Source organism: Hoplias malabaricus, chromosome 4 (assembly GCF_029633855.1).
Source record: "Hoplias malabaricus isolate fHopMal1 chromosome 4, fHopMal1.hap1, whole genome shotgun sequence".
Classification (NCBI taxonomy): Eukaryota; Metazoa; Chordata; class Actinopteri; order Characiformes; family Erythrinidae; genus Hoplias; species Hoplias malabaricus.
This window is the reverse complement of record NC_089803.1, coordinates 70,182,037-70,197,251: the sequence shown is the minus strand read 5'-3', so window position 1 is coordinate 70,197,251 and position 15,215 is coordinate 70,182,037. Positions and strand designations below refer to the sequence as shown.

The 15,215-nt window shown below is 45.3% G+C and overlaps 1 protein-coding gene across 10 annotated transcripts in view; it reads right to left on the bottom strand.

Annotated features, from left to right (window-relative positions):
* Nucleotides 1-14,923, bottom strand: part of wnk1b (WNK lysine deficient protein kinase 1b) — a 122,635-nt gene extending 107,712 nt beyond the window's left edge. For 9 of the 10 annotated variants that reach the window (XM_066668266.1, XM_066668269.1, XM_066668272.1 and 6 more), the window contains exons 1-2: nt 14,519-14,918; nt 10,370-11,593 (exon numbers count right to left, since the gene is read on the bottom strand). In XM_066668266.1, the coding sequence (XP_066524363.1) occupies nt 10,370-11,113 (744 nt within the window). In that variant the 5' untranslated portion in view covers nt 11,114-11,593; nt 14,519-14,918. Of the gene's footprint in view, nt 1-10,369; nt 11,594-14,518 lie in introns of all 10 variants that reach the window. The other variant, XM_066668267.1, reaches the window with a different exon arrangement.
* Nucleotides 14,924-15,215: the final 292 nt, after the last annotated feature.

Below are 15,215 nucleotides of genomic sequence, written 5' to 3'. Positions count from 1 at the left end.
CGGAGCGGGAATCGAACCAGGCCCCTGGAGCTGTTTGACTGTGACAATACCGTGCCGCCCCCTCTTCAAACACATTGAGGTAAAGTTACGAGCTGCCGTTGTGAGTCCGATAAAAACAAACGTCTCTGCATTTCATGGTGATAGACATGTCTCTCTGGCCTATCAGAGCTCTGCAGGGTTTACACCTCACCATTTAGTACCTTCTCAGCACGGCTGGAACACGGAGCGAGCTGGGACTGAAAACGCACCCCGTTCCAGGGACCAGGACAAGATTTGGCCAGTGGAAAAGCAAAAGATCAGTGCCGGGTCGAGTCATGTAGGTTCCATGCAGTGGAAAAGCGCCATATACGAGTGAGCCACTGAATGATTATTTAACTGAGTGAGTGAATTACAAGCCGGTTCTGTGAGGTGTTTCAGATCCTAAAATATTACCAAACGTTTACAAGGAACAAGTTTAAGGATACAGTCATACATTTCAGAATACTTCCTTTTCTCTGGAACCTATTGAGAAAGAATTTCATAAGGACAGGGCATACCCGTTTATTTCCTAGATATTAGAACTCCTGAGCGTTTCCTGAGAACTATTCTCCAGAATATATCACTATTGGTTTCATTGATACTTGGAATTCACATTTAAGAATGTCCCTGTCATGAGAACTCACAATACACCAACCCCAAAGGCATTTCCAACTTTCAGGGGTCATTAACATTCTTCCATCTGTTATCAGAAGCAGGGACAATGCTCAGTACTGCCCTGGAATGTCCCTGAGCCCTTTTGGTCAACGGTAGACAAGCTGGAGGTGACAATACCCAAAAGATTTATGGCCCCCTACAAAACAGGAGGGTCGCAGATCACGACAAACATGCATACCTTCCACGAAATAGAGACACAGAAGGAGCAGCAGCAGCAGCATGGAGCTGTGACTATTGGCATACTTCATAAGGCACTATCTGCCCGGTGTCCTTGACCTTGTCGAACACTTGTCAGGAATACGCTGACACTGGGTTACCATGACCCACAGGCGCGACAACAGTCATGGGCGTGCAGATGGGTGCAGCTGCTAGAGATTGGAGCACCGCTCCGGGTTTCCATTCTTGGAGCCCATCCGAGGATCATCACATTCTCCCAGGCCCTCTCCAGCCCACGTCATTATCCAGCATGATGTGCTCCAGTTCTGACCATGCAGTTGAATGGCCACAGCAGATGAGGCACTGCTATTTTTGGATTATAAAGCCAAAAAGAGGGAAGGAATAGAGTGGGGAGAGTGAGAGAGAGAGAGAGAGAGAGAATTTATGTAGTACTTTCACTGATGATTTTTCTGCAGGCATTTTAGTAAGGTCAAAACCGAGGTTGAGCAAAATAACACTAATTCCTTTAAATCTCCATCTAAAAGGACCCTTGCAACCCCAGAGGATGAAGGGGGGAAAACAATTTGGGAGGAAAACGTTTAGGCAACAACTTGTGTTGCTTTCACATATGCACAGTAATCTAAAAATATTCAGAGTTACCCTAGAAGAGCTGTATGTGGGAACGTGACCACCTACAACATTCATCCAGGACCTTACCCGGACATTATCCTCCTCGCACTCGAGTAAAAACCCCGGGTGAAGTCAGAATCAGCGCATGTGAGAACGGTGCGGTAAATATTCCGTAGATTCCCTTGTACTCACTGCACAGGCGCTGCTCCCACTGTGCGCTGTGAATGACTACTTTGATACATCTCCAGACCCGATACTCCAGAGTTTCTCTAGAAATTCTTTGGACTTCATGTGTGAAAGAGGCATTGGTGTGGAACAGCAGCAGGGTTAGCCCACCCTTAAAGGAGAAAAGGGTATCAAACGAGCTGTTTACATTCTTTAATTGTCCTGGCCCCGCCTGCACTTCTGAAAACCGCCACAGGTTAAATGTTACTTCATAAATAGGTTGCCACACTTCTCCCACTTGAGACAGACCCCTGTGTGATGTAAGACCCAGCAGGAAAGCGAAGCCAAAACCTACCTTACAGCCTGGTCCCTCAGGCTTGTCCCTCTACTGTTGTGTTTAGGAAAGAATGGCATTACTAAAATAGCCTTGACATTTAGTATGAAAGGCCTGCTGCAGATCAAATGAGACAAGACACATTCCTTCACACCGTGCGAGTGGGTGACTTTGCAGTGCAGATAGATGGAAGGACACTTGGATCACGAGGCGAGAGAAAGTGAAAAATGTTATTCACCCAAATTCCTTCTGTTCTCAGGAACATGTGCATGCTTTCTGTCAATTCAGTCTGGACTGATCAAAGCGCAACTATAGTTGTAGACCTGAACTCCTAGCTTGCTCCAGCTTTACAGACACCATGTGATAAGATTTATCTACATGTGGAGCTCGAGGTAAAATCTCTACCAGCAAGAGTGCGACATAAGTAAGGGGTAAGTGTGCATGCACAAGAATAGGAGTGCCAGAAGAGTAAATATAGCAGTTCAGAGAAAAGGCTGTCGAAGAGAGAAATGAAAGCTCTGATGAAAAGGAAAGAGTGAGCACAATGAAGCAAAAGTACAGCCTATGTCAGCAATTCCTGGTAGAACATCTCACTTTTGGACCCAAGAGTCAGATTTGCCTTCCTCAGCACTGTGCTGCATGCACTGTTCTGTTTAATTCCTAAACTAAGCCTCTCTCCAACAGCTTTAGCAGAGCACAATTGTACCCCCATTATTCTCTCTTGAGCCCTAGGAGGCAGGCAGTGAAGAGGGTGCTATCAGCCAATATCTCGCATACAGAGCTGTGGGCTAAATCCCCCGCCACCCCCGATTGAGCTTTCAGCTCGGTTTGGGTTGTCTGGGATAGACAAAAGCAAAGAGATGCAAGAAAGAGAAGCCATGCAGGGTGGGAAGACCCCCACCCTGGCTCCTCTTTTTGTCTTCCTACAGAGCTGAGCTACTTACAAATGACTGACGTCCTACCACAAGAATCCCAAGAATGCACAAGCAACAAAAAAACATTACCTAGACCCTAGTAGCAGGGGGCCAAACCAGTCTGGTTTACATACAGTGGCATGTCTAGTTGGACCTGGCACAGCCCGTTCGCTGCAGGAGACGAGCCACACAAATAGCTTAGGACCTTCCAGATTTAGAACGGCTGTGGGTTCTTCTACAAACAGCAGTGTGTATATTTGTGTAAATCTCAACCAGAGGGTGGTGAAACACTGGGAGGTTCAGAAAATGTCAGATATTAATCAAGCTGTGGCAGAAACTGACAATGCCTCTGTGTACGACCATTGAAACTTAAGAATAGTGGTAGTGGATGAGTCTGGGGAATAATACAATGGGAATCCGTGGAAAGTCATATTTAGCATTAAGCTTAGCCTAGGTTAAGACTTGCACATAAATGGGAACTGAGTGAGCTGATGTACATATCAGCAATGATAACGATGTAGATAAATAAACCACTATAAGTAAAATCTGGAACCAAAACCACCTGGATAACCATTACAGATTAGTTCACTGATTACGTACATAGGGCTATAAATGTCAAAGGAATGAAATGTCATAACATTACTGTTTCTACACTCACTTTCCTAACAAACCCTGACCTTGTAGCAGTCAGAAACAGTAGCACATCTGTAACTACGGTTGTGTTGGTCGTCCTGTAGTCCACAGGATACAGCCGGCTTAGTGGACAATACTCAGCCCAGCGGTGAAACTGTAGGGCTTAAAAACTCTAGCAGCACTGCTGTGTCTGATCCCCTCGTGCCAGCAGAACACACACTAACACTGAGAACGATCTGCAGATGTTAATATGACACTGATTTCTGTGTGGATCCCTATTCAGGCTAAATTAGACACTCCAAAAAACCTTTGATCTAGTGAAAGCTCTGAGGAAGGGTCGATGAGATGAAGAGAACGGCTATTGTAATCAGCATCAAACGAACAGTTATGGAGAATGAATGGGTGGTAATTGGAGTAATAGTGAGTGGCAGAAACAACAATCTACATGGGGTTTCACTCAAGTTGTGAGGACCAAAATCTGTTTACACACTCAGCAGCCAGTCCCCAAAGCGTAAATCATTACGGTTTAACATAAACACGTTAAAATGAGGGCTGAGGTAGCGTTGGGCTGGTACTTGTTAGGTTTAGGGCACGAGTTTAGGTTTAGGTTAGTAGTAGTTATGGTTTAGGTAAAGGATAAGTGTTAGGGTAAGGATAAGGAGTTAAGGTCAAGTCAAATGTAAGGGTTTAGGTTAGTATTAGTTATAATTACTCCCATTAAATGACTATGTCCCCAGAATGCAGAGAAACAAACAGTGTCTGTGCATGGGTGTGTGTTCAAATAATCACGGCTCCTATAAATTTATTAGAGTGCAGGCAGGGTCAGGGGCACTGGGGTGAGCAGTGAAACATGAGGAATTTACCACCCTCCCTTTACAACCCTAAACACACCTACCTCCACAGAAACACTGAGAGAAAGGGGAGACAGAGAGAAAGAAAAGTAAGTTCGCTTTCCCTCATGAGCTGGAGTCCTGACCCTGAGGAAATCTGTGGAATCTCTGAGCGTGTCATCACCGTATGCTATAGGCTGGATGTGTGGGAGGAGAGGAGTATCGGAGTTTAACACAAGTGGAGGGAGCAAGTCTTGGCAAGCCAACACACTGTTTCAGAGACAGACGTGCAAAGCTACAACAGATTACACATTCTTTCTGAGGGAGTTGGACCTGCTTTACGTTAGCTGAGAAGTGTTTAGACCGGTGCTAGACCATCCCACTGGACACAAAAAGCCCTTCCCTTTGGACACATGCGTCAGCCTCAGAGGTGAACTCCAAAGACCCTGTTCACACCTGGCAGGGACATGCGTCCTAAGCCTTAAGATCATAAGTACAGGTGTGAACGAGGTATTACAAGCCTCTGAGACTCCTATTATAATCCTATAACTCCACTCACATCTGGAGGACGTCTGGGGCTCATCAGGCCACACCACATCTGGAGTGTGAATGGTAACGTGTCCTGATGCGTCCTCAAGTCGCAGCACGTCACTGCCTGAGCGTCTTTCGGTGTCTCCTCTCGTTTGAGTCGACCTACTTGACACACTCGCTTCAGAATTCATAGCAAGTTTGTACTATTAACACAAACAAGGATTCATGGGGCTTTTCTGTCTGAAAACAATGGAGTGAAAGAGTGAAATAAACGCAACAGCCCCTTCAGCAAAAACGACGTCACAAATCACAAGTGGTCACTCGAGAGGCATTTAAACACCTCTGTGTAAACGGCTTTGCATTTTAGCAGTCCTTTGTGATTGGATATTTCAATACGCACATCAATGCAAAGCGTGAACAGGGCCAAAAAGAGAACTGCAGCACGTACCACAACAATTCCATCTACCCTCTTAGGACAATTTTCCACTACATGGTACGTACACTACATAAATATACTCGTTTTGTTCTGTTCTCGTGGTAAAGTAGGGACTAAACGTGTAACGTGATGTGTAAACCTAGCATTGCGTGGCGTAGTGTAACGACTCCCTTCACAATCACCATGCAACGCAGACGACCAGCACCAACTCTCCAGCTGCAGCAGAGATCACGTTTGTTTTTATCCGATTCACGACGGCAGCTCGTAAAATGACGCCGTGGTCTTTTGAAGAGGTTCAAACGCTCCTTGGATCGGTGGCCGACGAAAGAATCCAGCAAGAGCTGGACGCTGCAACAAGGAAGGAACAAACCCTACTGATCTGTCTGAACTGATGAGTACAACAACACACCAAACAACAAGGAAGGAAACACTATAATGGTTTGCAACAAGAAGATATCTGCAACACATTTTCATTGAAAATATGAGAGCAGTTGAAAAACCTTTAACGTACAGGTCACCAAAAGCTGTTCTGGTATTGGTACTCTACCCAAAAACACGCCTGTCCTCAGTTCACCCTGAGCTCCTTGATACCAGCGGTAAACCTAGTGCTGTCACTCCAACCACTAACCAAAAACCCCAAGACCTATTATTTTAAGGGATTACTGCTGGATTTTATGTTTGATTGAGTAAAGAGGGCAGAGGGAAAGAAAAACAGCTGCCAATCAGAACACAAAGACATAGTGGTTTACCAGATGTCTAGATGGTGACTTTACTTTCCAATGTGGCTTATTATCTCTCTCTCTCTCTTTCACTGTAAGAGGAAGGACAACACAGCTTGCAAATGAAGGAAGCACTGCCCCCTCTCTTTGTCTTCCTCCCTCCTAAAAAAAAAAATGAATTTCAACAATCAGAAGGGAAATGACTGTGGCTGCGATCCATGGGACTGAGTTTCTTCCTCAACCGCTCGGGTCACATCCTCTACATTATTCACAGATGACGCCACCCTCCATACACTACTCACTGGGGCTGGGGCATGGCTCTGGGAGTGCCCTTCTGATCCAACATCTCCCTGGCACATTCCTACATGCGGACATCACTCACTGAGCACGTCGATAAGACTCACAAGTAGTGGCAGCAGATTTGACGTAGTTCAGCTGAGCAAACACCTCATGGTAAAGTGAAGGTGACTAATGCATTCATTCAGTTGTTCTGTGTTTTGTGCCCAAAGAACAAGAGACAGAGAGAGAAAGAGTTACAGTGAAAGAGACAGAGAGATGTACAGATATAAAGAGCCAGAGAGAACACAGAGTCGAGAGCCAAAGAAAGATTTCCACTCCCCACAACTGTGTGACTATTTATCGGCAAGGCTCCAGAGGAGAAAAAATAAATAAATAAAAATGGAAGATGGGTGATGAGCCAACTGTAGATAAAGAGGCAGCATGGTGAGGAACTCACGCACCATTAGAGTGCACTTTACAACCCACAAGGTCAAAAAGCCACAGCACTCAAGCTGCAAAAATACAGACAGGAAGAAATGAAAAAGATGTGAAGATGTGCTCTGACTAAACGAGAAAGACAAAGGGTCTGGTGTGGGCTGCCTGTAGATATGTAAAAACACAGTACATCAAATTGGACTTCTGCATTGTACTGTACTTTAACAGCTGTGCCCTGAAATCACAGGGCTACAAATCAAAAGTTACATAGTGCCGTTTCTGCAGTGCCAAGCCGGGAACAGCAACGACAGAGGCTCTTTTCTCTTATTACAGGTCAGTGAAGCGTTACAGTGATTTTAAAGCTGTAATTTTAAGGTTAAAACACTACTTGGTGTTCCTTTAACGCAGCTACTGCATTTTCTGTACGTTTATCTCCCTGTGAACACATAGATACGAGACCCTCCTGAAGAGGGAGACTACAATCCTCTGTGCAGAAACATAATGAGGCATGGGTGAGAGACTAAACACACTGCAATCCTGCTGTTTAAAAAGAAAAAGCAGTGAAAACGATTGTGTCATTTCTCAAACATGAAGCCGTCATAACCAGCTAGAATAACTGGCAGCTGGCAGCATCCAAAATACGCTTTTGTTTTCTGCTCAGTTCACTTTATTCTGCAGGCTTTGGATGATTAGCTAAAGGTCTGTTCCTGCTGCACAAACCTCAACAAAGAAATTAACAGAGGTAGAAACTTAATGCTTATGTAGTGTAACTGTATGCAGGAATAAACAGCTGTAGCTTGTGTTTATTGGTGTTTCAGTGCACTATAACAGCAGGAATGCAGCCACGTTTTGTTTGCTGCATTGCAAACAATTTATCACATAGTGAGATGTCTATATTTCACTTGATTCAAACCCTGAAAAATAAAAAACATATTCGCTTTCAAGAAAGAGAAGAGGACACGGGAGGAAATGAAATGATCTCCCACACTTTTACTACTGCTCATTAATTCTCAGCTTCATTGTTACTACTATGGAAAATAAAGAGACAAGGGCAGCTTTAGTCTCCTGACATCCCTCTTAAGCCATCATTGTGCTCATTTAAAAGCCATTATTGTGTGGCTCTATTGTGATTAGACCTTTTGCATAACATCCTCCACAAGACTTTTTAAAAAAAACACTCATGATTTTGCACAGTCTGCAAATTTCCTGCATTTTCTCAGAGCTCAAAAATAAGCAGATGTTCCTACAATGGATATTTTCTCTGTCCAAACTGCAGTGCCAGAGGAAGAAGTTTGCTGATACAAACAAGAAATGATAATAACAGGAGAGGCTGGAATACGTAATGTGAATTATTAGGGGAAACTACCTATTGAAAGAGACGAGAAGAAAAATCCCAGTGGCCACATGAGCTTAATGACACCTGACAATAGACCAGCATGGAAACTACCTCTCTTGCCAATGAAGGGAGTGGAAAAAAAGAAGTTTTCCCACAAACAATGCTGACCAGATAATCTCTTCCTTCAAAACAAAAATATCTCTGACCAATTAAAAGGAGGTCCACTCAAGGGCTTTCTAGCAGCCAGAATTAAACAAAGCAGCTCAAGGGTAGAGTGTGTGTCTGTCTCTCTCTGTGTGTGTGTGTGTAGGGGGGGGGTTCGGACACAAACCAGGTCTCCCTTAACTTCCCAGGCCCTGCCTCCATTTCTGTCCCTTGCTTCACTCCCCCCTATTTCTACACACACTCTTTGTCATAGCTGCCTTTGCTTTGCAGTGTGTTCAGACCCCTCATCATGCCCCGCTTGCCCTCTGACCCCGAATCACTTAGGGCCTACTCTGAAAACAGGACTGATCCATTTAAGAATGCACCCCCACCACCAACACTCAAAGTTCAAGCGTGCCCACACACACGAACGCAAGAAGGCGCAGGGCTCCCCCCCCCCCGGCTACCATGCCCACTCGTTGCTGATAGGTCCGCAGGCAGTGACGTCAGGCCCGGCATGCCATCCACCACTGTAGGATTTACAGCCAGGCCTCAGGGAGGACCACCTTAAAAGCCCTCATCTGTGTATTAGACAAGCTGATGTAATCTTTAAAGTGCTTTATCATAACCATTAAAAGCCGCTGTTTTCGCAGTGCTTCCCCCACCTCCCCGACGTGCCTCAGCACCCTGCAAAACAATTCAATTTATGTTCAAACAGAGACATGATTTTAAACTCATTGTTTTACTGCACTTAAGCTCATTTATGTTTTTTTATGATGATTTCTCTCAACGTTAAAAGGGATATATAATAATAAAACAAACATACTTTTACAGCACAAGGGCACATTAATGCATGCACCAACCCACACACTGTGAAACAAGACACCCCAGTCCCTTTTCTTTGAGCTGCCCAAGCCAATAAACATGGGGTAACACAAGCCATTCTGATTCTGCTCTCCTTCTGGCGTCAAGTGCAGGGATTTTAGAATCGACCCGCCCCCGCCTGAGTCTGTCCAATCACTGCGCTACAAATGCGTTTATGCGACGAAGTTAAATGGAGCAAGAGAGACAACGTGCACGGAGAAATAAGTAAAAACAGATAAAAAGGAGAACGGAGAAGAAAGAGAACAGAGTAAAAACAGCTAAAAAACAGCTTCCGCACCTCGCTCTTCACTGCTGTGCACTCGGGGTCGGGGCGAACAGCGGGCGGCTCATTATCATTTAAACAAGCTGTTCTGAACAGGGCTAACCTTTTATTATTATTATTATTCATCACCAAGAGCACAAATGAAGCATTCTAATAATTAGCAAAGTTTTGATGTGAACTTGTGATTCAGGAGCTAACGAGGAATGGCTTTTAAACATGATGTCTTTGTGAACTCGGTCCCTTCCCTCTACACAGACCTTAGATTATTTTCAGTAAAACTAGCCAAACAAACCACAAACTATTAAATCAAGTCACTAGTGACAGAGCAGGAGGTTTTAAGGAGATGTGGCGTTCACGAACACTCTTTCTAAGAATAAAGATAGAAAGCCAGGCTGAATTAAGTTAAACCCGTGTCTAAAGATGCAGACAGATGTCCTTGTGAGGTAATAAGATCCAACTGAGTTCCGTTTGCTCAAAGTCAGAGAGTCAGATGTGCATCTATTTGCTCAAGGTGTCTAATGTAACCCCAAGCCATCAGCGTGAATCTAAGAATTGCTTGTGGTCGGAATAATTTAGTTATCAGTGCCTTAACTGTGAAGTGTGGGGCTTTTTAAGAGAGGGGCATCCAGGCTCTGAATCCTCCTCTGTGCGGCTGATCATATGACCAGTAAACTCACTACTTCTCTCTTCCCCTCTGCACCTTTTCCATGACCTACATAGGGCACTGTGAGAACCGAGACCACAAAAAACATTTTAAGAGATAAGACTCGCTACTCGGTACCACTCTTACAACCCTGCAAGCTTGTGTAGTCTTAATCAGCAGCTTAAAACCCCGCACCTTTACACTGACTGCACTGTAGCTTCTGCATTACTGCACTGGGACAGTTCACTTTTAAAGGCATTACCTTTACTGTAAAAGCAGAAGACAACAGAAGATCAAGCATCTATACAGTGTAGAGAGTCACATTATGGATGGCCCCTTCTTACCTGGAGTTCACACCATGCTACTTCCACAGTTGTCTCAGTGTCCAGCCCCTTGTAAACCGTTTTGAAAGAGCCTCGTCCAATTTCGATGTCGAACTTGAGGAAGCGACCGTCTGGTGAAGTGCCCACAGCTTTAGTCTCCACTTCTTCATCCTCCTGCTCCTTCTTCTCAGCCTCTCTCTGTTCCGCCTCTGCACGTGCCTTCGCTGCCTCTTTCTCCTCGTCCTCCTCCACGTCTTCACGTTTCTCCACAGCTACTTTCTCTCGATCCGGGACATCCGCCACACTAGGGACCACCAAAGTGCTCGCAGATGGTTCACCCTGGTCAGCACTCGCGTCCTGGCTTTGCTTCTCTACGCCCTCGGGCCCAGCAAGGTGCTCTGCTTCACTGGCATCTTCTGCCTGCTCTTCTACCACCGCCTCCGTCACAGCCAAGCAGGTTTCAGCGGCTACGCTAGGAGCAGAGGCCAGCACCAGGGGCACCGCCAATACCTTGCAGTCCGGAGGGGATGTAGGGATGCAAGCTTTGCTGGGAAGGTCGAGAGCCGTTGCGTTGGAATCGCAGAGGACGCTGCGTCTAAAGAAGCGGTGCTCGGACGTCTTCAGGTCTTTATCCATGGTGTGGCGCCTGAGCCGGTGTTGAACTTCTGTGTCCAGCTTTTCGCCCAGCCGTGAGTCTGAGCCCGAGCCATTAACAGTCTTGGCTGGAGGAGGGGCCAGGAGCTCCATGTTATTATTTTTAGACATCTTCACTTCAGAAAAAAAATAAAATAAATCGCAAGCTCTCAAGAGAATAAATAAATTATGGAGAACAAAATCCAAATGTAAACTTATGTCATTCCAGTGAAGAACGTATCTTCACAAAGTGAGCGAAGAGTGGGACAAGGGGGAGACAACACTGAAGCTCCAGAGAGCCTCTGAGTTTAGGGGGCAGACCCCTCCTTGGATGTTCCTTATAAACAGTTACTGTTACAGTATTTATGGTCTGAGCTCAGGAGAGGGGGTGTTCTTTTATAAATGTAAAAGAACAAAACGCAGTCACAAAGAAGCAAGCGCTGATGGTGATAGACAAGGACCGTCAAATCCACACCATCCATCCTGCAGCGACCCGGGAAGAGTCCTCAGCGAGCATAAGGAACCACAGGAAGAACGGGCTACAGCCTGCTTTCAAACGTCACAGAGCGAGGGCGGCCTGGCATGCGAAACCCAAACCCAGGTCCGGATTCACTGCAAAAGAACACAAGCAGAGGTGTAAAAAGACATGCCCTATTTTAGACCGAGCCTTTGTCAGTGCTGACCTCTGAGATATATCCACTAACAACTCGGTGGTTTGGCATGCAGCTGCACGAAAGGAAGAGGAAAGGGGAAATTAGTTTCAACAACCTGTATTTGTTTGCCAGTTCAGTGCAATGTTAAGTTCATCAAAATATCATAACGCCATAAACTGCAAACCCAAGCACAGATGGCTTACTCGTGGCCCATTTTAGAGTTTACACTTCACAGCCTGATCCTAAACATCACCTGCCAGGCTAATGACTTACAGCAGGCTTTTAACAGAACTAAGACCAAATAAGGCAGCCATCCCACTCTTCTTTAACCTTAAATAATAATAATTTTCCAGTGAAAAGTCAATAAAATGATCTAGTATCTTACATTTAGTGTTCAATTTCAGCTACATAAAAGTAGACAGTTCATTTTGTAGTTCTACAATAACAGAATATAGTCTGTCTGCTGCTCTGCATACTTGGTTAGACCCCTCTCACCCTGTTCTTCAAGGCTCTGAACTCCCACAGCGACCACCACAAAGCAGGTGAGATTTGGCAACCATTCCCCCAACTAAAAAAGTCCAGCCAGTGCTATCCTGAGATCACTATTCTCAGTCCAGCAGTGACACTGAGTGGTTTCAGAACTCCAGCAGCACTGCTGTGTCTGATCCACTCTACACCAGCACAACACACACTAACACACCACCACCACGTCAGTGTCACTGCAGCGCTGAGAACGATCCACCACCACATCACACCTGCTCTGTGGGGGTCCTGAGCGCTGAAGAACAGGGTGAGGCGGAGATAAATAGGTATAAATAGAAACAGGACTACAGTCTGTAACTGTAGAACTACAAATTGGTCCTGTATGGTTGAGGAACTGTAAGATAAACCTGTAGAAACAAGGAAGGAATATGGCTGATTGGTGTATACATACATGTATCCAGTTTCAAATTAAACTCGTTGTTTATTTCATAATCCCCAGAATGGTTCAGAGCTATATTTATCTGATAACTGAGCAAGCTCCCTAGAGCTAGAAAGGTAAAAACAAAATAGCTAGTCAGGCCCTGTCAGTGAATTCAACCAATACATGTCCCCTTCAAAAACTGAGCGTTAAAATTTCTCTTTAACCGACTTGGGATCAATATTCATCAGTTTCTGAGTCTGATATTATTGAACAGGGGTCTGGGAGCCACCATTTCTCAAAGCAGGGAAGAGCTAATGTTTATTAGCAGCTTTGATATTCACCAGTACTTTAAAACTATCTGCAAATCACTCAAAGACCCCCCCTCCAATAAAAATGAAGTGCTTAGCCTTGTTAGCATGTGTGTGTGGTGTTGTCTAGCCTTGTTAGCATGTGTGTGTGGTGTTGTTTATGTGCTAGAAGGTCTATCACGAGGGAAATATAAATGACTGAGCATTTGTTTTCAAGCTCTGTACCAAAGACAGAATCAAACACACTGATTCAGACAGTAAGGGCTTGTTATGTCACAAACATAAAGAACCAATACCGTCAACTTTGGGGGGGGGGGGGCTTTTGAGGGGCAGAGGGGTGTGTGAAGATAAAGGTAGAGACTATATGCATATTTATGCTTGTACTGAATGAAAGCGAAGGTGTAGTTAAATCTAAGACATGTTTAAGAGAGTACGTCTCTTTTTAATTGCTGTATCTTCTAAATCTGTAACTGAAGAGAAGTTGGGATTCAGGAGTTCAACCGAAGGCCGGGGGAGGGGCTTCTTAAAAGCACTTAACATGTAAATGTGAAGGGGCACATGGGGTTGAGGGGGCGGGGTGAAGTCAACTGAGGAGTTAAGGATCCGGGCTGAACTCTCCGTTCCACCTTAAATGGTCCGGCGGTTTACAGTGTACGCGCGCTCCAGATTAGCTGGGATCCGTTCTTGTAGCTACAGCATAAATAACTCATCCTATAACGTCTACTGACTTGTATAAACGCCTTTTTCGACACGAATGAGCAGTGGATATAAACACTAAACAGCTGTAGTGCTTCATTTGATACGAATATTTCAGCTTAGTGCTTCATAAAGTGTGAATGATACCTCAGAAATTGCATTAGAGGTTACAAAGATAAAAAAATAACCACACAACTGTTTAGCAACGCTGTGTCAGTGAGCCGCCACCACCAGCTGCTGCTGTTTTGTGGCGCGTCCCAATTGGCGCCCTACTCCCTACATAGTGCACTAAGTAGGTCATAAAATGATGGCTCCTGTTTCCAAAACAGCACAAAATATTCCCAACAAAGTCAACTGGGATTAAGCCACGGTGTCGGCGTGCTTAACACACTCAAACACACACTACACTATTTAAGCACAGAAGCCAACATTTCCGAGTCGCGTAGTGCACTACGTAGAGCCGTTTGAGACGCACCCGTGACTAAACTAACTCACCGTGCTGAATCACAACAGTACGCAGTTCAGCCTGAATGTTGAGGCACGTAAACCTCAGTTTGGTGTCCATGTGTGATACCAGTATCACCTCACACTGATAAACACAGTCTATATTTGGTGAAAAGGTCAGTGTTTATCATTGTTAAAGCGTCCAACCCCTGTTTTATTCGTTGTAGGGAACGGTGAGCAAAAACAAAATGTAAATATCTGAATAAACCCGGGACTCAAATGCATCATTCATATGTTTCTAGACCTAGGGGTTAATAATCATCACAGAGTCAAGTTTAACTCATTCAGGACCTAACAATGCAGCAGTAGTAGTCTTTATTGGGACACGCTCACTGTTTTAAGGCAGAGCCCTGCTGGTGACACCCCTTTAAAATCAATCAAGGCGTGTGGGGACGAGCTGATTAGGCGTTAGACCGACGTTTAACAGCCGTAACGTTAAATTATTATCCAGCAGGGCTCCGTACAAGTTTACCTTGCGTATCGAGTCCATTCTCGTCCTCCGTTGAATCAAGACAAAGCGTCAGCAGCTGACGTGAAGAGGAACGACTGAAGAGCAGAGATAGATATTACAGCTATCGCAGCGGCAGCCAAACAGACAGCACCGAGTCCGACATCCACGCTGCGAATGCAGCAGAAACAGCGTTAAAAGCGAGAACCCGTGGCTCGAACAGAGATGTCCAGCAGTTTACCGACTCCACGTCCCAAGTTCGATCGATATCAACAATGCAGGGAGCCGTTAATAGCCCTCCGCACAGCCGCCGAGGCTCCGTTACCGTAATATCCCGAATACGGAGCGCAGACCCCGGTCCAATCCGCAGCACAGCTTAGCGCCCAGGAGCGGGTCTCTCTCTCTCTCTCTCTCTCTGCTCAGATGGTTATTCCAGTGTGTGTGTGTGTGTGTGTGTGTCCCGTTGAGCAGCTCGCAGCACTCCGCCCACTACAGTCCCAGATTTACCCAAACTTACCTGAGGGGGTCGCTGTTCCCTCACACCGCAGCGTGGAGTGAGATTCATCCGCAGAGAAGCACAGACACTGGAGCCTAGCAGTTAGCCCATGCTGGTGACATCACTCCGTCTTAAAGTTAAGACGCGAAAACGACCCAAAATAACCGCGTGAACTTCATATTTAAATACGTGGGCACAATTTAATAACGCGTGGGAACGAGATCC